The sequence below is a fragment of the Furipterus horrens genome, unplaced genomic scaffold, assembly GCF_987537825.1.
Source record: "Furipterus horrens unplaced genomic scaffold, mFurHor1.1.pri manual_scaffold_3, whole genome shotgun sequence".
NCBI lineage: Eukaryota > Metazoa > Chordata > Mammalia > Chiroptera > Furipteridae > Furipterus > Furipterus horrens.
The window spans coordinates 30,864,236-30,884,214 of NW_028327173.1; the positions used below are offsets into that span (position 1 = coordinate 30,864,236).

Genomic DNA, 19,979 nt, shown 5'->3' on the forward strand with positions numbered 1-19,979 from the left:
CTTGGGAAATGGAGTCCAAGCTACTCTGAAAATTAACGGCCCGGGTTATCCTTGAAACTCCATTCCCCAGCAAGCTCAGCTTGTAGCGTGCAGTATGGAGCCGCAAGTTACAGAGCTGAAGCAGAAAATTGAGGACACGTTGTGCCCTTTTGGCTTCGAGGTTTACCCTTTCCAGGTTTGTTTATTTCCCCTGCTAGAGTTTGGTGTGTGATTGACCGCGGTGATACCGGCGTAAAGCCCGGAAGCCTTCTGAGCCTTCCGGAGCTCTTCTAGTCCCGTGTCCATCCGACCTACCAGGACAATATCAAAAGGGGGCTTGAATAGGTAGGAGCACTCGAGTGTTTGTCCTTTACCCCCATATAATGCCTGACTGATGAATGGAAGACACCATGTGGTTCTGTCACTCACATAGTTTATGGGAAGAAAGGCACCCTTGGGGCCAGAGTCACTTTGGAAGTTTCCTGAAGGAGTTAGGAGAGGGCAAGGCCTAGAACGTTTTCATGGCCATGATTTAGGTCATTTGAAAAGGGAAGGGCATTCCTGGTGTTGAACAAGCAAACAACTGGCTGGTTTGTTCCATCCACCAACAGAAGGGTAATTCATGATGTTGCCAATCACCCTGGGTATAGAAATTCTGCACCCGAATTACACAGAAGTCTGGCACCACAACTTTCACTTGTTTACATAAGTCCATTTCCTCCATATCCAGTGCCCTCTGACTGAGCTGTGTACTTAAGACACAAAGCTAATTCGGCTTAGTTTGAGCCCTTTGCCTGATGCGTAAGACAGCCCACTCTCACCCCTTCCACTGAGTGGCTCACAGCAGTGCTGGGAGAGGATATAGAGAAGGGGTAAGTTGGACCTAGTTTGAGAGATACTTCCCAGAAAAAAAATGGAGTTGAGCTTTATATGAAAACATAGATTGGAAGGAAGAAGGGTTATGTACAACCCAAATATGTGGAACAACTTGAGTAAAGGCATGGAAGTGATGGGGGACAGTATGGATGCTATCTGATGGTTCAGGTGGACTTGGATAGTTGCAGCTATTGTACTGAAGCCCTGCCAGTCATTCTAGGCTCCTACTTCTCTCACCCGCACATCCAATCAGCCACAAGGACCTCTAGGAATCTGTCTCCCGAATTTACCAATCCATTCCCTTCCACCCAACACAGCTATGCTCTGATCCAGGCCATTTCTCATTTGGATTTACTGCAATAGCCTCCTTGCTGTCATTTTGCCTCCAATCCGTCCTTCATACTGCAGCCAGACTAATCTTTCTAAAAATTAATCGGGTCAGTTTGCTCCTTAAATCTTGAATGGCCCTGCATTATTACCAAATTAGACCCATATTCCTTAAGTTGGTATTCAAAGCCAGCCACAATCTCACTCCTACTGATCTCTCCAACCTTCTCTCCCTCTGCTCCTCTCTACAGACCCTTCACTTCTACCCAACTAGACAATTTGCTATTCTCCAAATACGCCCTATACTTTTTCCCTTCCTTTGTTTATGCTGTTTATGCTGTCACCTCCATTTAGAATACACAACAAATTCTCCCTCCCCATATCAGCCTGTCAGCTTCCCTCCCAGCCTTAAAGACTCAGCTTCCAAGAAGCCTTTTCTGATTTCAGAAGACCTTCACCTGGCCCTGTCATTGCACCAATCACAGTACAATCAATTTCTTTTTGTTCCTAGTTCATGAATTCCCTGCCTCTCTATTCTAAACTTCCTGTCAAATTCAGACAAGTCCCCCATAAACAAATATCACAGATTAGTAGAAATTCAATGAATGAATGAATGAGATGGAAGCTGGGGCAAGATATAGGAAGCCTTAAATGCCAGGTTAAGATATGAATTTTCTGTTCCAGGTGGCGTGGTACAATGCACTCCTACCTCCAGCCTTCCACCTACCCCTGCCAGGACCTACCCTGGCCTTCCTGGTACTCAGCACACCTGCTATGTTTGACCGGGCCTTCAAGCCCTTCTTGCAGAGCTGCCACCTCCAATCACTGACTGACCCTGTGGACCAGTGTGTGGCCTACCATCTGGGTCGCGTTAGAGAGGTGAGCAACATTCATATCCTCCCCTCCAGCTTCCAAAACTGCAACTGCTTCGAGCTCCAAGCTCAATGCAGGATTGAAACCTTAGGATAAAGCTCAGTCCAGGTTTGGACACCTTCCTCTAGCAGCCCCCCAGGTCTAAAATCATTCTTACTCACCCTACCCTGACAGGCAACTATATGAACCTCAGACCAGACTTCCCTTGACTGCCAAGTGACATAGGAATAAGCCCAACATCCCCCAGGCATTCTCATCTGTCTGTAACCTAGACCTGGAAGCTTTATGCTGTCTTTGGGGCCTTTTGAGTACAAAACAGTATTTCCCCACCACACACTCACATGTACATGCATACATACATACACATACACTGGGACTCCTTTGGAGGACAGAGCCAAGTCATTCCTCATGGAGATTTCTAAGCAAGACCTTCAGATGTGGTCCCTCATAGACAGAATATCGTTTTCTTCATACTGGAGCCCCTCACCGCACATTTAAGGTTACATGTTCCCTTCAAACATGACTTCTGAGGACAAGGCCTTGTTAACACAAATTAGGGCTCTTTAGGACAAGGTCAATTCCTCATGCGTAAAGGAGCCTCCATCTTGTCTTCCATCCAGAGCCTCCCAGAGCTGCAGATGGAAGTCATCGCCGACTACGAGGTACACCCCAACCGGCGTCCCAAGATTCTGGCCCAGACAGCAGCCCATGTGGCGGGGGCTGCTTACTACTACCAACGACAAGATGTAGAGGCTGATCCCTGGGGGACTCAGGTCAGAGGTCAAGTATGAATGACTAGAAACTAAAAATGGTCAAGGTCCGTCAAGATACCAGATCTCACATTACTCCACCTCCTATGGGAAAGGAGTTTGTAAACACAATCCAGAAGTCCAGCCCCATATGCTTTCTGGATTCCCTGCCTAGGAACACATCCAGAGAACCTAGTCTGTAAAACCATTACAGAATGGAGGGGGTATCAAATGGGGGAACCCAGCTACAAGTGACAAGAGGCTCACATGTGGAATCACTGTCCGCTGGGCAATAAGCCTAGCTGCACTGAAGTTGAACTTGTTGCCAAGGTGACATCCATGACCTTACTTTTCTCTCCCCTCTTCCCAGCATATATCAGGTGTGTGCATACATCCCCGATTCGGGGGCTGGTTTGCCATTCGAGGAGTAGTGCTGCTGCCAGGAATAGAGGTGCCAGATCTGCCATTCATTAAACCCCTAGACTGTGTACCAGAAAGAACTGACAGAATTGCCCTTCTTGAAGGCTTCAATTTTCATTGGCGTGACTGGACTTACCGGGATGCTGTGACCCCTCAGGAGCGCTACTCAGAAGAGCAGAAGGCCTACTTTTCCACACCACCTGCCCAACGCTTGGCATTGTTGGGCTTGGCCCAACCCTCCGAGGAGCCTACCTCTTCATCCCCAGAGCTTCTCTTGACCACACTCATATCTAAGCCTCAGAATCCCAGCAGAACCCGGGGGTGGCTCAGCCCCAGGGTCTCATCACCTGCATCCCCTGGCCCTTGATACCCTCCCTCCCCTGTGGAATCCCTATTTATACTAATGGTACTTGCTAAGACTGATCTGCTTTAGCAAGGCAGATGTTTTTCTTTAGGTAAATGATTGCTTTTGATTAAAGAATTATAGTAGAGACCTTTGATGAAGATTACAAGGCTCAGAGACATTTTGTCAAGACAGCAAGAAATCAAACACAAAGGAAACAAATTATTTCAATAGAAAAAAAAAATAAAAGGCCAAAGCAGATCCAGATTTTCCACCTTCCTTGGACTATGCTATGCAGTGCTCCAAGATGCTAGATACAGGCTTAGGAGCAATAATGGTATAAATAAACATTTCAGTGTTGTGGGGACTGAATATTCTTTTTAAGGTTTATTTTATTCTCATTTGAGAGAGGGGAGAGAAACATCGGATATGAAAGGGAAACACCAACTGGCTGCCTCCTGCACTCATCCCAGCTGGGGGCCGAGCCTGCAACCCCGGCATGTGCCCTGACCCAGAATTGAACCAGTGACCTTTCCGATCCCCAGTGACACTCCAACCAACCAAGCCATGGCAAGCAGGGATGTATCGCATTTCTGAAACAATGCCTAGCATTATAGTAAACAGTGTGTCAGCTGTTATTAAAGGCCCTGGGAATCTTGTACTGCTCTTCACAAGTCTTGCTGTCTGAACACTGGAGGGATAAGTAGGCTAGGGTAGCTGGTAAAGACAAGTGTCTGAAGATCACCATTACTATACACTGAAACATTCTCAGTTCTGAATCTGCCCTAGTCATTAAAGGTCCAGGAAGAATCTCAACCCCCACCACGACCTGCTTCGGAACAATGATATGAATGAGGGCCAAAAAAAATAGACTACCCTCAAATCAAAGCTAGACCCCAGGAAAGTGGTAAGTGTTCAACCCTATGCTTTTGATACCAAAGGTTCTACCTTTCAAACACCAGCCCCTGTGCTGATCTCCCCCTTTCATTTCCAAAGGTTACAGAGCCTCTAATTCATATCTTTTACAGAACCAGTAGCAGGCTTTTATCAGAAGCCAAGCTTAAGGTTCTCATACAGCCCTCCCAATAGTGTAAAGGGTAAATGCCCAAGAAATCAATGTCACTGGAGGCATAACCTACAATGCAGCCTATAACATAAACTGAAGTACTATAGCCAACACCGTAGCAGGTCTTGCTCTTCCCAAATGTAGTGAAACAAAATGTTAACATCCTGGTTTAGTTCCATTTTACTGTGTCTATTTGCATTATCACTCTAATTTCCTGATTCTAAGGCAGCTCTCACTTCTCATTTTTCCCCTAAGGAAAGAAAGCAAAGAGTAAATCAAAGGCTAATGCCCCCTAAAATAAAGAAACAACAAGGTCTCAGTTCAAGTTTAATAGAAACTACAAAAGATAAGAGGTGATGCCCCACTAGTGTACATATCAGTTGGCCTGCTCCGTAAGTTCAGGGCATTTCCTCCAGAAAAAGAAAAGCTGGCCTCCCCAAATCCTGCAGGAAAGGCCTGTCCTGTCCCATACCACATCTGGCCTAAATCTAAGGTCTTGTGTTTTAAGCATGACAATAGTAAAAGAGAGGTTTTGTTCTCATGGCTGAACACTGCCGCCATGACCCTATAATGGCCCAGTGCTCACTTCTGCTTAGAGAAATATTCTTTGCTCTTCTGGACATCAGGCTTGATGGTATCACTGCCAGGTTTCCAGCCAGCTGGGCACACTGTAAGAGAAAATTACCACTAATTAATAATTTGCTCACTGGTGATCTCCACTCTCCTCCCATGGACAAATGGATCCCTCAGAACCAAATCTGAGCCCTAAAGAGTCTGAAATACTCAAATACCAGAAAACCTAACCTATGGTCTAAGATCATCCAGCCTTTCAGCGCATGGCTTACAACAAACATGCCATTTAATCTTCACCATAGCCCTGTTACTATTATTCCTAATTTATTCATTCAGCACCTGAAATTTAATTTTTTAAATTTATTCAAGGATATTTTGGGGGTGGGGGGGAGAAACATTAATTGGCTGCCTCCCATATGCGCCCCAACTAGGAATCAAACCGGCAACTTTTTGGTGTATGGGATGGTGCTCCAACCAAATGAGCCAAATGGCTAGGACTGAAATTTAATTTTAAAAAATTAAACAACAGCTTCAACTGTATCCTTTGTTCTAAAAATAATCTGTCTAAAGCATGTAAGGCAAGATTTGTTAACAGTAGACAGTAGTAAATGGGTATTCATGTCCTCTGTCATTTTATGTATGCTTCCAATACATTATTTTTAAAAACAAGCTTACATGCTCTTCAAAAAATGGTGCTGAGACAGCTGGATTTCCACATGCAAAAGAATGACATTGGACCACTCCCTAACTTACAGAAAAATAACAGTTCAAGAAGCTAAACATGACCCAGCAATTCCACCCCTATGTATTTACTCAAAATAATTGGAAACTGGACTCAGACACTTCTTCACCAAATTTTAGCAACATCAGTCACAATAGCCAAAAAGTAGAAACAACATTGTATCCATCAATAGATGGATTCATAAAATGTATACAGTGGAGTAATTATTCAGCCTTATAAAGAATGAGGTCCGATGCATGCTACTCATGCTAAAAAACATAGATGAACCTTGAAAACAATGTTAAGAAACCAGACACAAATGGACAGACCTTGTATGACCTCACTTAGATGAAATATCTAGAACAGGCAAATTCATGGCCATAAGGCTGAAGTGACTAAGGGACAGAAGGAGAGGGGAAGAGGGGGTTATGGCTTCATGGTTTTCAACCTGTCTGGAATGATGAAAAGGTCCAGGAAATACAGTGATGGATGCACAACAATGTGAAGGTAACGATGCAACTGAATCATACATGTGAAAATGGCAAGTTATGTTACTGTTGTCTTCTAAGAGACATGTAGTTACCAACAACAGAGCAGTAAGTCTTACTTGCTCAGCCCTGGCCAGTGTGGCTTGGTTGGAGCGTCTTTCTGTGAACCAGAGTCCCAAGTTCTATTATTGGTCAGGGCACATGTGGCAGGTGACTGATTGATGTTTCTCTCCCTTTCTTTCTCCCTCTCTTCCCCTCTCTCCAAAATCAATAAACATTTCCTTAAGTAAGGATTTAAAAAAAGAAACCTCACTTACTCAAGTGAGAGAGGGGAAGATCCTTTCAGTCCAAGGATGTCATAGCCTCAAATGTCAAGACTGCAACCAATTATCTGGGAACAAGGTAAGGATGGAACAAGTGCTAAATGGCAGACCTGCTGCCATTACTGTCCCGAAATCCCCATTTGATTGTTACATGGTTACTGTCTTTAGCGGCACCAAAGGGTTAAAACACAGATCCTAAGCATAAACAAGCTGCACAGAACAAAGAGCAGCATAAAAGCAAAGACCAAGCCACAGGTAGTCAAAAGTTTGGCAGTAGGTGCTAATAGAAAACCAAGAGATTCTTCTATTTAGGAAGAAAACACAGAGCTTTACAATAGCCCAAAAGTCTTCTTGGCACTAAAGCCTCATGGCACTTAGGACCATACCAAAATTATTATGGAGTCCAGCCGTGGCTGGTGTGGCTCAGTTGGTTGGAGTGTGTCCCGTGGACCAAAGGGTCGTGGGTTTGATTCCCAGTCAGGAAACATACTCAGCTTGCAGTTTTGTCTCCCACTGGAGGGGTGCACGTGAGAAGGTAAAAAATTGGTATTTCTCTCCCCTCTAGAAGCAATGAAAAAATGTCCTCAGGTGAGGATAAAAAAAAATAATAATAATATGGAGTCCAGAAGAACTGTTTGAGTACCACATAAACCAGCTTTAAAGTGCAGCTGAAGTACCATGACTCTCCAAGAAGAAAATGACACTAGTTATGATAATATCAGTATGTGAAAACTTCCCCAACACAGAAGACCCTATACATGACTTTTTCAGTATTCTAATTATGCCCTCCAAAAAAAAGGGCTTTGAATTTTGATTCCAACATTTTACTATGAGTAAGTATTGGCTTTATTGGTTCTTAAAAACAGGAATGAATAGGGGAGGTGGGCAGGGCAGAACAAAGGGGGAAAAATAGGACAACTGTAATAGCATTTAGAAAATGAAAAAAATGAATAAAACAGGAATGCAGGTTATGCAAATACGAATTATATCATACACCTGAAACTAATGTTATGTCAAGTACATCTCAAAAACAAACAAACAAACAAAAAACCAGACCCTGGCCGTGTAGCTCAGTTGGTTAGAGCATCATCCCAATACAACAAGGTTGCAGGTTCAATCCCTGGTCAGGGCACATACAACAATCAACCAATGAATGCATAAATAAGTGGACCAACAAATTAATGTTTCTCTCTCCTTCCTCTCCCTAAAATAAATTTAAAAAATTTTAAAGTTTGAAAAAACCAGGAAGGTAGGGTTACTTGTCAAATAAACATATATAACATATCTCACATAGAATGCTTGGTATTCACAGGCTCTTGCATAGTAACTATCATAAGCCATAAAAGGCTGCACACAGAACACTGTCTGTTCTAGTGGGACAAAAAACAGCAGAGACCAACAGAGCCTGAAGAAGCAAGCTTCAGTCATGAAAGCTTGGGTTCAAGAGTCTAGCCTACAAGCAAGGTCCTTTTAGGAAATCTACTAAAGGGTCAGTTTTGCCACTCCTCCTGTCTTTGTGCTCATCCCCCACCAGGGGGCAGTCTTGGCAGCCTTCTGCTCCCTCAGATCCCCACACAAGCTTTTGTAAATGGTGTCTTCCAGTGCTCATTGATCTCTATTTGATCCCTGCTTTCCACTCTCGCCAAGCTTCATTTTCGGGTCCCCAAAACAGATACCACTAATCCAGATTAACAACGTCTATCTTGTTTAAATCACACTGGTCAAGAATGGCATGCTTTATCTCTAGATGTGGTTCTCAACCTTTCATTTCACCCTTAAACACCTATGAGATCCTCCAACACTCCTCTCATAAATTAAATCTGCAGCAGGACAGAAACTGGGAATATACAGTTGGAATAAAAAGCCTTTATATTCTCCTCCCCAAGCTCTTTCATTACCCCATCCCCACAACTCCCTATAATCCAGAGACTTCAATTTCTTGAAGAGACATAATCGCCCTCCTCATTTGCTAGACTTTGTTCCTACACCTTTCCCACTCTACCACCATTCTAACTGCCACGCAGACTGAATTACCTTCCCCATGTTTGTCAGTGAACTGGAAAGCCTGAACTAGTCTCAGAGTCTCATCCACAGAGCGGCCAACAGGAAGGTCGTTTATAGTGATCTGGCGAAGGATACCTTTGTCGTCAACGATAAAGAGGCCCCTGGGAAGAAGAGATTGAAAGTTTGAGGGAGAGGCAGTATATGTTTTAAAACTGGTTAGAATAGAGAAGCAATGGAATGGGCCAGTCTTCCAGACTTGCACAGGCCTTGCCCTTAGTGAGAATGCCCCTGCATAAGGAATGAGACCATCATGCTGTACACTTTAAACTTAACACAGTGATGTGTGTCAATTATTTCTCAATAGAACTGGTAAAAAAAAAAAAAAAAGTGAAATGAGAAAGGAGTCTGTACAGATCAGGGCTCTTTCACTAAATAAAAGGCCCTCAGTCAATCATACCTTTCCCAATGAATGTCAGCCCCCATTCCCACAGGTATATACCTGAATGAGATGCCTTCATCAGCCTTTAAGACCCCATAGTCATGAGCAATGGCGCGTTTGGGGTCTGATACCAAGGGAATGTTCATAGGTCCCAGTCCTCCTTGTTTCCTGGGTGTGTTGATCCTAGAGCAAAAAGCACACATATTCAAACTCCTATGTAGCAAATACGTTAATGGTACCTATACCCCACCCCTGCTTGCCAACAATCCTGACCTCACTTCCCCAAAACACTTCAAATTTTTCCCAGCAGTAAAGTGAATGGTTGAGTGGTTAAGGTCACCAGGGCATACTCAGATGCAACCCAAGCTGCTTCTCCTTTGCTACCAGGTAATAAGAAAGCAACAAGAGGAAGTCAGAGCCTTTGCACTCCTTCCAAGAGAAGCCAGAAGCCAATACTGGAGAAAGGTTATTGCAAAAGCCTCCAAGTCCCAGTTCCTGCTTAGGTAAAAAGTCCCTATGCCAAAGGGACCAACAGACTTACCAGGCCAGGTGACAGAAGTGAGAATCCACAGAAGCACCAATCACTTGGCAGTTGAGTTTCTTAAATTCTTCTGCCCTGTCACTGAAAGCAATGATCTCCGTGGGGCACACAAAGGTAAAGTCAAGAGGGTAAAAGAAGAACACCACATATTTTCCTAGGAAAAAAAGAGCTCCAAGTTAGCCTTTGAAGACATCCTTGCCTTATAGAGAATAGAAAACTAAAGACATTTTTCCACAGAGAAGGAGGCCTTTTAAAAAAAAAAATTTTTTTTTTATATATTTATTTTTAGAGAGGGGAAAAAAAGGAAAAAGAGGGAGAGAAACACTGATGTGCAAGACAAACGAATTGGTTGCCTCTCGAACATCCCCAAATGGGGATGTGCAAGTCAGGCACGTACACCAACCAGCAATCAAACCAGTGACCTTTTGGTTTGCATGTCGACACCCAACCCACTAAGCTACACCAATCAGGGCAGGAAGCCTTTATAAGCTGATGTCAGACACATCAACTGCTAGATATCAAGATGCTCAAGATATCTCAGAGCCTCCTAGCAGCTACTTTTAGAGTCTCTTGTAGCAGGAGGCACTGCATGGAAAAAAGTTCCCTCCACATCCCTGGCTGGTGTCGCTCAGTGGACTGGGCACTGGCCTGCGAACTGAAAGGTCACCAGTTCAATTCCTACTCAGGGCACATGCCTGGGCTGCAGACCAGGTCCCCAGTTGGGGGTGTGCAAAAGACAACCAATCATGTATCTCTTGCACACTGATGTTTCTCTCTCTTTCTTCCTCTCTTCCCTTCTCTCTAAAAGTAAATAAGATCTTAGGAAAAAAGTTCCTTCCAGGATAGGATTTTTTATTTTTGCCTCCATATTAGCTGCCAACTACAGAACAAACACTGTTCATTCTAATTTTGATCTTCTCTGGGTAGTTAAAATTAGCAGTCACCAAGTTCTCCAATGAAGAAAAGCAAAAGCAAGAATGCAGTTATCTACTGGATAGCCCAATGCCAATGATTACAATCAGTGCCTAATAAAAGCTGAAATTCTAGACTCTCTGCTGCAGGGCAGTAAGAGACCAACAAGAGGAAGTCAGAGCCTTTGCACTTCTTTCACAATGAACCACAGGCATGGGATGGGTAAGGTTTAAGTGATCACCTGGATCACCACAAACGTGTTCCTAACAAGCCTGACAGAAAAATGTTATATGGCAAGCATTCCAAAAATCCTGGTAGGAAATAGGATTTCTAGTTGGGATTTTACTGAAATCACTCAGATGACCAATTAATCTTCCACTAACCAGGTAGCCTCTCACACCTAATGTGCTGAGCTACTAGAACAGTTCCAAATACTCGATTACTTCCAAGCAGCAGCAATGTTTGAGTCAAAAAAAATTGCTCCTTTGACATTTACTTTGAAAATCACAATCAGCAGAAACTCCTCCAAACAACCTCTCCAGGGCATTGCCTAATAAGCAGCTCTTTGAAGCCAGCTTCAAAGAGGGCAGAGAGCCTTGGCCTGCATGGCTCAGTTCATTGGGCATCTTCCCACAAAGCAAAAGGTCGCTAGTTCGATTCCTAGTCAGGGCACATGCATGTGCTGCAGTCCAAGTCCCTGGCTGGGGTCGTGCAAGAGGCAACCAATCCAAGTTTCTTTTCGCACATGGATGTTTCTATCCCTTTCTCCCTTCCCCTCACTCTAAAAATAAATAAAATATTTTTTTTAAAAAAAAGAGGGCAGAAAGCAGGTCTTCCTAAACTCCTGCCTTTACTTTCAGGCCAGGGTCAACTCCCTACGATCCTATTTACCTTGTTTGCCAGGAGAAGCTTCCTTCCACAGGACCCACTAACCTGCTCTCATTCCAACCAACAAGTGTGTTAGGAAACGTAGCCACATGTTCTACCCAAAAGCTGACTCCAACAACTGATTACTACATATCACTAGGAAAGGTATATTTTGTCACATGAGTTTCAGGTTTGCATTCTAAGGAATCTAGAAGACCCAGCTGCTCCCAGCTGCAATGTCAAGGAGAACCTTATTAGACCTTGACAAGTGTCTGCATTGAGCCATGACAGAAAGGAAAGCTTTTCCAATGGTGACATTGTCAGAACATGGCAGCAACTGGACTGCCTGCCAGGACATTTGACATATGCAGATGAACCATATGCAAATTAACCTGCTGAATGTGTTGATGGGTAAATTCACCCTAACCAAAATGTATGTTTGGAAAAGTGTGGAGACTGCACCTGCAGGTGCACAGGTCGGGGACTCCTAGGGGCCCTCCAGGTGGACTGGGAGTCTCCATTCCTCCTTCCCTTGCTCCTAAGGGCTCTTGAGTTGGTCTGGGAGTTTCCTTTTATCTCTAACCTCTTTCCCTCCCTTCCTTCAATAAACCTGGTGTAAAATCCTAGACTGCTCTCTGGGTGATTTCTCAGAGCAAGGCTACCTGACGGACATCTATATTCCTCTGGGGGCAAAACAGTCAAAGGAATGTGCCTAAACACCCTAATAATAAAGTAGCTATGACACATATTTCATCAACTGAACAAGCAGTGTCACAGCCCCAAACACAAGGTCTGAGACTTTAAATATTTGAAAACCTCTTACAATGAGATAATGAGACTATCTCCAATAACACAGTTGAGGAGTGCTGAGAAGATAACTGAGCTAATATGTTAAGGCATAGTGAAGCATGTGCTTTCTCCAAAACAGTCTAGACCAGTGGTTCTCAACCTTCCTAATGCCGCAACCCTTTAATACAGTTCCTCATGTTGTGGTGACCCCCAACCATAAAATTATTTTCGTTGCTACTTCATAACTGTAATTTTGCTACTGTTATGAATCTTAATGTAAATATCTGATATGCAGGATGTATTTTCATTGTTACAAATTGAACATAATTAAAGCATAGTGATTAATCACAAAAACAATATGTAATACGTGTTTTCCAATGGTCTTAGGCGACCCCTGTGAAAGGGTTGCTCAACCCCCAAAAGGAATGCAACCCACAGGTTGAGAATTGCTGGTCTAGACCTAGGATAACTACTCTGTAGTAACTGTTGATAATCCCTTGGCTTCAACATGAAGGCAACAGCCTTACCGCCGGAAACACTTTGACCTAGGAGACATAAATCACTATGCAACCAAACATTCGAAGATCAAACAAGCCATCCATAGATAGCAAAATAATTGCATTTCAATTAATCTAATACAATGGCTCTTACCTTTGTAGTCAGATAGGCTGATATCCTTGAACTGACCATCTGGCATAACAGCTGTGGCTTTGAAGTTGGGGGCAGGGTGCCCAATTTTAGCACTTCCAGAAGACATCTTGCTATCAGCTGGAAAAAAGAGGAAATAAATTTTAAACAAGTCTTCTTTCTCTAGATAACCAGCATCCTTCATCTACTTAGACTTAGCTATAATATAATAAAGGATTTGAATGGTGGCCCTGAATAAATACATTAACTTGTAATTAAGTTTTCCAACTTCTGAAACAAAACCAGATATCACACATCTCTGAATATCAGCTTTTGTTTTCATTTAAAAACAGCAATTTCTTTAACGTATAAAGCTCAGTTGGTTAGGCCTATTTCCATAAAATGAAAAGGTTCACTAGTTTGATAATCTGGATTACAGGTTCAGTCCCAGGTCAGGGTGCATAGAGAGGCAATCCATCAGTGTATTTCTCTCACACTGATGTCTCTCTCCCTGTCTCGCTCCCTTCCCTTCTCTCCAAAAATAAGTAGATAATAAAAACAGCTATTTCTTTATAAATTGAAGTAACCTCTATTACTTTTTCTAAACCATCATTCATACAGTGGTATTTTCCCCTATATTTTTTATTATATAGATGCAGAGTGAACTCCCAAACCTGAACTCAAATGCGCAATGCCAGAGAGCCTGACTCCCAAAAGCAGGTAATGTTGCCCTTTCCCTGGACTGCACCTCCACCTGTCTTCATAATGTGGGAAGCACGCTTTATCTTCTCCTGGTAGATTTGCCAAGAACACACACCCTAAAACCAATTTAACTTTTTAAGAGGCCAGAGCAGGATTTTGGCATCTGCTCAATTTCAAAACTTCAGGTGGTGTGTTTAAAAGCCCTAGAAGTCCTTTCAAAAATGGGTTTTTGACCTCATGACCAAGATTCCAGGGGCAGTAAGTACAAGAGTCAACGTATTGCTAAAAAGCAACGTTACACTGGATTCACCCAGGTCAACACCAAGGAGCTGACATTTAGACGCAGTAGGCTATTGCTTTGAAAGTCCCAGAGGCTACTTTTCAAGTACATACCAAAGTTTTTAGTTCATACTACCACAACGTAAAGAAACACTGTGAGCACTGCTCTTCTCGAACTTTCTACATCTGAACACCTTTAATAGCAACAAAAAACCCACCAGTTAAGGGCCGTTGCAACTTGGCGACGAAGTCTAGGGTGTGACCCTAACATAAACGGCCTGGTCCAAAATGCTGTTCCACGTGGCCGCTCCGTCCACTATAGCCCGGCCAGTCGGGGAAAAGCCTGCTGGACTTCAGCCTCTTCAGATCTGCCAAGAACCTCCCTGGCGAAAACCACGCCCCCAAACCCCACTAAAGGTCCTGACATTCCCATCACCACTTCCACCATCACCAGCAGAAAAGTGAAGTCTTTACCGAGGGCATTTGGGATCACCACAAACACCAACCGCAGATGGAAAAATAAATGCGGATAAGGGAATCTGAATATCCGAAGCTTCACGGGTAGTAACAGTCCGAGACTGGATATAGCCTTTACTCCTACACAACGGACGAGGGGCCTCAGGTCAGTCCTTTCTCAAAGTTTCTCGAGCCGCCCGGCAGAAAACTAATGGAGGGGACCCGCTACCACCTGCCTGCTTTCTTCTGCCTGGGTTGCCGGAGGAAGAGGAGACTCGAGTCGACTTTAGCTTCGGGGTTCACCCGGACCCCAGGACCCACATGGAGGGGGGGTGTCCATGTGAGGGTGCGCGAACCGCCTGACCATTCTCAGGCAGCAGGCCACGCCGGGCCACCTCCCCAGTCCCAGCACCCCTAGCTGAGGCGGGCGCGCCCCGGGGACGAGGAGTAAAAAGCGACCGCAGCATGTGCAGCGCTTCGCTCGCCGAGGCCTCGCTGCCCACCACTCACCCGCTCCGAGACCCAAACACCAAGACCAGGAGGTCAGGAAGAAGATTCTGGAAGCGCGCGCAAGTTCGCGGCACTACCTTTATAGCCTGTAGGGATCTCGCGAGAGTCAGGGGAGGGTCGGTGTGCAGGAGGAGGAGGAGAGAGGAGGGGGATCTGGCCGGGGCCCCGCCCGGGTCTGACATACCCAGCCGGAATGACTCAGCGCTTTCCCTTTCCGGGGTGGGGGGGTGGGGGGGCTCGGGTGCCCGAAGTACCGATACCCACCCCTACCCGCCGCCAACGGTGGGGTCGGAGAATAAGGCACACACTATTGATCGTTTCCAAATCCTAACGCCTCCATTATCCGAGATCTCTTCGGGAACTGGGCGGTGGTGCGCGCCGAGCCGTCAAAACCCAAATCAGGGTAGGGGTCTCGCTGCTGCCCACTTGCGACCTCATTTAACCACACCAAGCCCTACGAACTATAACCAAATACTGCATCCCCTTCCCCGGGGTCTTAACATTCTCTGCCTTAGTGCTGATCCTCAGTACCCCTCCCATCCATTCCTTTCACTGCGCCTGCAAGAAATCTTTTTGAAATCTGTGTCACTCCTGTGATTTGTGGTTTAAAAAACTTGAGTCAAGCCCCGGCCCATGTGGCTCGGTTGGTTGGATGACCTCTCGCAAACCGAAAGGTCGATTCCCGGCAGAATTCCTGGTTGAGGCACTTGTCTGGGTTGCAGGTTCGTCCACGGGGTCGGTGGTAGGGGGTGGCGGATGGAGGGGCGTGAGGAAGGCAACCGATTGATGTTTCTCACCCACTTTCTCTCTCCCCTCCCCCTTCTCTAAAAATAAATAAATAAATAAAATTTTTTAAAAGATTCAATTGAAGCATTACTCTGAAGCTGTTCCTGATCTTAGCTCATCCCTGGAATTGCTCTGAAGGTATTCTGAGTTTTGCTCATCCCCAGTATTGATCATTATTTTCCTTTGTATCCACACAATAGCCTTTATAGCCAAAAATATATTAAAAATCTATTATCCTTGTTTACTTGTCTGCTTCTCCTTGCTAGACTGATTTTCTGGAAGGTAAAGCTTGGGTCACATCCATCTCTGTGCTCCCCAGGTGACAACAGAGCACCTGATGTTAAAATAGGAGCATTTAATAAATAGCACTATCATGTCCCCCTTTCTCTTCCCAACCCCCACAATCCTACTAACTCCTTTGGACCTTATAGCAGGATAGGAAATAGGGAAGTGCTGTGTCATGCTGGTTAAGCATCTCAATTTTTTGGTATTTGTCATTCTACTTTGCAAAAGTGGTGATTTTTTATTTGTTTTCCCTTCCTTCCTGGGGCTAAACAGTTATTTGGCCACTATTCATTTTCTTCTTGAGGAGGCACAGGAAACATAGATTTCAGAGTTACTAGTGGATCATTAATGGTACATGCAGATTAAACCAACATACTGTCCTATGTCCTACTTAAGCCAAAAGAAAATTACCATTTATTGTATCTCTCATGTGCCAGGCCCTGTACTGGGCACTTGGGCTCATTTGTCTCTTTCAAGAAACAAAAGAATTATCCTGGCCCAGGGAAATGGCAACACCTATCCTGATGGGAATATAAAAAATGAAATAGCAGGACAGAGTTCTGAAAAGAGAAGAAATCTATTGAATATCTCTTGTCTAATTGAATGACTGTGGAGTCTCTTTCCTTAGAGGACAGTAATAATTTCAGAAATGGGGGCTGAGGGTTTTTTTCCCTTTATCCTTCTACAGGACTTGGTATATACCTCTATCGCCATTTTTACAAACATGCCATTGTTTTATCCTCAGTTGTTCAGCAGTAGTCTAGGAAGAACTTTACCTGTTTTATTATCTTTATAGTATCAGAACCTAAAGAAACCAATTGGAAGGCTATTGGAAAGATCCAGACAAGAGAATTCTCAGAGCTGTAATAGTTGCAGGATGGGAAGAAGGAAAGAAATAAAATTTCTATAGGCCTTAAGATTCGTTGGATTTAGGGTAAGAAGAAAGAAAGTTCAATCTAATTTTTGGTTTCTTATTTTTGGTGACCTAGAGTGATGTTATTATCCAGTAACCTAGAAAACACTGGAGGAGAAGCAGGTTGGAAGTTAAAAATAATGATAAACACCCCGATAGGTGTGGAGCATTGTCCTGCAAAGTGAAAGTTGCTGGTTCAATTCCTGGTCAGGGCATGTTCCTGGATTGTGGACCTGGTCCCAGATTGGGGTGCCAGCCAGAGGCAACAAATATCCTAATGTGATATTACAGAGACTATAATGTGAGTGGCACCTCATAGCGTATGGTTGTGCCATAGTGGTATGACCAGACTATATAAATCTGGAGTTTTGTGGGGGTGCTTTATTTTTATTTTTATTTTATTTTATTTTTTTTTTTGAGAGAGAGAAACATCAATTTGTTGTTCACTTATTTATGCATTCATTGGTTGATTTTTGCATGTTCCCTGACTGGAGACTGCAACCTTAATGTATCAGGATGGTGCTCTAACCAACTGAGCTACTCTGCCAGGGCCCCTGACTCCTCTTTTGAAAGAGAGCATAATCAGTTTGGTTTGAGGCAAACAACACTGAAAGACTTACAAGACATCCAGGTGGAGGTGTTCAGAGATTATTACTAGAGATGTAGATTTAGAACCAGCAACACAGTAGATTAATTACATATTTATTATTCTGCTATTTACTGGAGGCCTATACTCTGCTAGGTACCAGACATGTAAAAATCAATGAGACACCATTTATTGAGGTGTTTTGAGCAGTCACTAAATTGGATGAATTGGCTGAAGAGCAGTGAAATTCACAGAAATGCAGTGAAACAGATTTTGGAGATGATTAAGATCCCACTTTGGGGCATGTTGAATTTTAGATTCCAGGGAAAGATGGCCAGGAGGAAGTTGGTTAGCCCATGGGATACCTGTCTTGTTCATTATGTTATAACCCTAATACTTAGCAGTATGTTTCCTTGCATGTAATAGATACAATAAATATTTGTTAAATATATTAATGAATTATATTTTTTATATCATTCACAATAGCAAGGATACTTGATACTGGGAGGAAATGAAATTCCTGAACAAGTAGAAAGAGGTAAGCTAAGACCAAAACCTCAGAGAATTTCTATTAAGGGGGTGGGGGATAAAAGCAATTAAAGGCAACTCAAAAAGAGCAGCATTTTGGGGTGAAATGGTCATTCATGAAGATGGACTCTTTCTACCAAGAATAATTTCCTTTAGTCACCACCATCAACATTTAAGTTTATTGCACCTAGGAAGGAATAACAAAATATAAAAGTAAAAACAGAATGAATTAAGAAATCAGTAGATATACAAGCTGCCACCTGAAATTTTTAGTAAGTTTTCTCTAAAATTCTTTAAATTAAGAAAACATCTGTTACTAACTTGCTCATTGCTGACAGTTTTATGTGGGACTTTGTTAGGAAGTATTGCTCGGGGTCAGAGAAGCTACTGAGAAAATGCTTGCATGAATTATATTCAATATTTTGCCCTATTTCTTAGAAGTGAGGTCCTTAAATTTTTTTCCCTGTCCAATTCAAATAAATGTGACTCTTCATTGCTGGGCAAGGCACTGGTTCCCAGTCCAGTTCTTCAGAAGATTTAGCTCTATGTATTATCTTAAAGTAACATTCTCAAACTTGAGAGTAACATGAGGTCCCTTGTGAAAGGAAAAATATTCTTGAGGGCCCCCACCAAATGTTGGTTTGATTAATTAACTTTAATTATTTAACTTTAATTTTATTTCATCTTTTTCATTCAGACTATTTAATGTTTTAATAATTGCCCCAGATGCAGTGTTGAAAATAAATTTAAGTCACTTTCATGAAAATGTTTTCTTTGGTAATCACTACTACTCTTGCTGCTGATGTACTATTATTGCAAGATGAAATATACAAGATGAGTTTCCTGTAAGCAATATCCTCCATGAACGTGAGTATAGTCCTAATGCTATAGAGCATCTTCTTCCAGGTTATGCATACCTATGCTGTCTATGCCTTGTGATGGTGACTCAATTCTCCTACCACTTTTCTCTGTTCAAGTTAGCATGAAAGCGTTGTTCAAACAGTGTTCTTCAACATCACCTGGACCTCACTTAACAAAGCAGTAGTTACATCACTGTACTGATTTACTATGGTAGACAGTAACTAGATATAACAGGTAAGGCAATTCAATATGAGTATAAAGCAAAAGTCCCAGAACAGTGATCATTTTAACATTAGGACTTGCTAACTGCAGCCTGCCATATACTTATAAACCATTAGAGTTAAACCTGTAAATCATTAAAGTTAAATCTATAAACCACTAAAGGTAAATGCTTTCGTGTAATTATAACAATAAATTAATCATAGAAATCAAAATCACAGGGCAGCACTCAGTTATGAGGACATCCAGTAGATTCAGAATATGTTTATGTTGATTTTTAAAATTATCACTAAAAGAAAACATTATATTTAACAGTTCTCAGAGAACACTTGAATCCTTAAATTTACAAGAATTCAGTTTATAAAATTATATTTGGGCCCTGACTGGCGTGGTTCAGTTGGTTGAGCGTCATACTGCAAAGCCAAAGGTCACCAATTCAATTCCCAGTCAGGGCACATGCCTGGGGCCTGCCAGGCCAAGTGGGATGAAACCAGTTGATCTTTCTCTCACACATTGTTGTTTCTCTCCCTCTATTTTTCCTTCCCTTAGCCTCTCTCTGAAAATAAATAAATAACTTATTTTAAAATTTGTAATTAAAATAAATAAAACCTTTTTAAAAATTATATTTGGGACACAAAAGATACCAATTTGAAAATATTATATGGTTGTTTGAGTTGAATATAGCTGTAAATAACAGGTTAAATTCAAATAACAAGCTTAACTAAATAGGGATTAATTTTTCCTATTTAACAAGTAGACAGTCCAAGGCTGGTATGGTGATTCCATACTGCTGTCGGTGATTCAGACTTTGTTTAACTTTCTGTTCCCAAATCCCTAGCATATGCAGCCTTCATTCTTATGATTAACTTACAGTCATAAAATGTCTGTCTGCTTCCAACCTTATACTTATATTCCAGACAGGGAGGGGAAAAAAAAG

The 19,979-nt window shown here is 42.8% G+C and overlaps 2 protein-coding genes across 2 annotated transcripts; one reads left to right on the top strand and one right to left on the bottom strand.

The window, feature by feature from the left end:
- Positions 1 to 20: 20 nt before the first annotated feature.
- Positions 21 to 3,939, top strand: MMACHC (metabolism of cobalamin associated C). The gene is made up of 4 exons (XM_090269351.1): positions 21 to 175; positions 1,867 to 2,061; positions 2,676 to 2,828; positions 3,175 to 3,939. The coding sequence occupies exons 1-4, from the start codon at positions 95 to 97 to the stop codon at positions 3,589 to 3,591; spliced, it is 846 nt and encodes a 281-aa protein (XP_090125477.1). The 5' UTR covers positions 21 to 94; the 3' UTR covers positions 3,592 to 3,939.
- On the bottom strand, positions 3,926 to 14,948 carry PRDX1 (peroxiredoxin 1). The gene is made up of 6 exons (XM_090269352.1): positions 14,865 to 14,948; positions 12,942 to 13,058; positions 9,723 to 9,876; positions 9,242 to 9,364; positions 8,773 to 8,903; positions 3,926 to 5,301 (listed from the first exon to the last, which is right to left on the bottom strand). The coding sequence occupies exons 2-6, from the start codon at positions 13,045 to 13,047 to the stop codon at positions 5,216 to 5,218; spliced, it is 600 nt and encodes a 199-aa protein (XP_090125478.1). The 5' UTR covers positions 13,048 to 13,058; positions 14,865 to 14,948; the 3' UTR covers positions 3,926 to 5,215.
- Positions 14,949 to 19,979: the final 5,031 nt, after the last annotated feature.

Bases quoted from the DNA above. Each gene is read 5' to 3' on its own strand.
- MMACHC (XM_090269351.1), top strand. From the start codon at position 95: ATGGAGCCGCAAGTTACAGAGCTGAAGCAGAAAATTGAGGACACGTTG. The intron at 176-1,866 runs GTTTGTTTATTT...TTTCTGTTCCAG, and splicing joins TCGAGGTTTACCCTTTCCAG to GTGGCGTGGTACAATGCACT. The intron at 2,829-3,174 runs GTCAGAGGTCAA...CCCTCTTCCCAG, and splicing joins CTGATCCCTGGGGGACTCAG to CATATATCAGGTGTGTGCAT.
- PRDX1 (XM_090269352.1), bottom strand. From the start codon at position 13,047: ATGTCTTCTGGAAGTGCTAAAATTGGGCACCCTGCCCCCAACTTCAAA. The intron at 9,365-9,722 runs GTAAGTCTGTTG...TTTTTGCTCTAG, and splicing joins CACTTCTGTCACCTGGCCTG to GATCAACACACCCAGGAAAC. The intron at 5,302-8,772 runs GTAATTCAGTCT...TTTCTCTTACAG, and splicing joins CACTGACAAACATGGGGAAG to TGTGCCCAGCTGGCTGGAAA.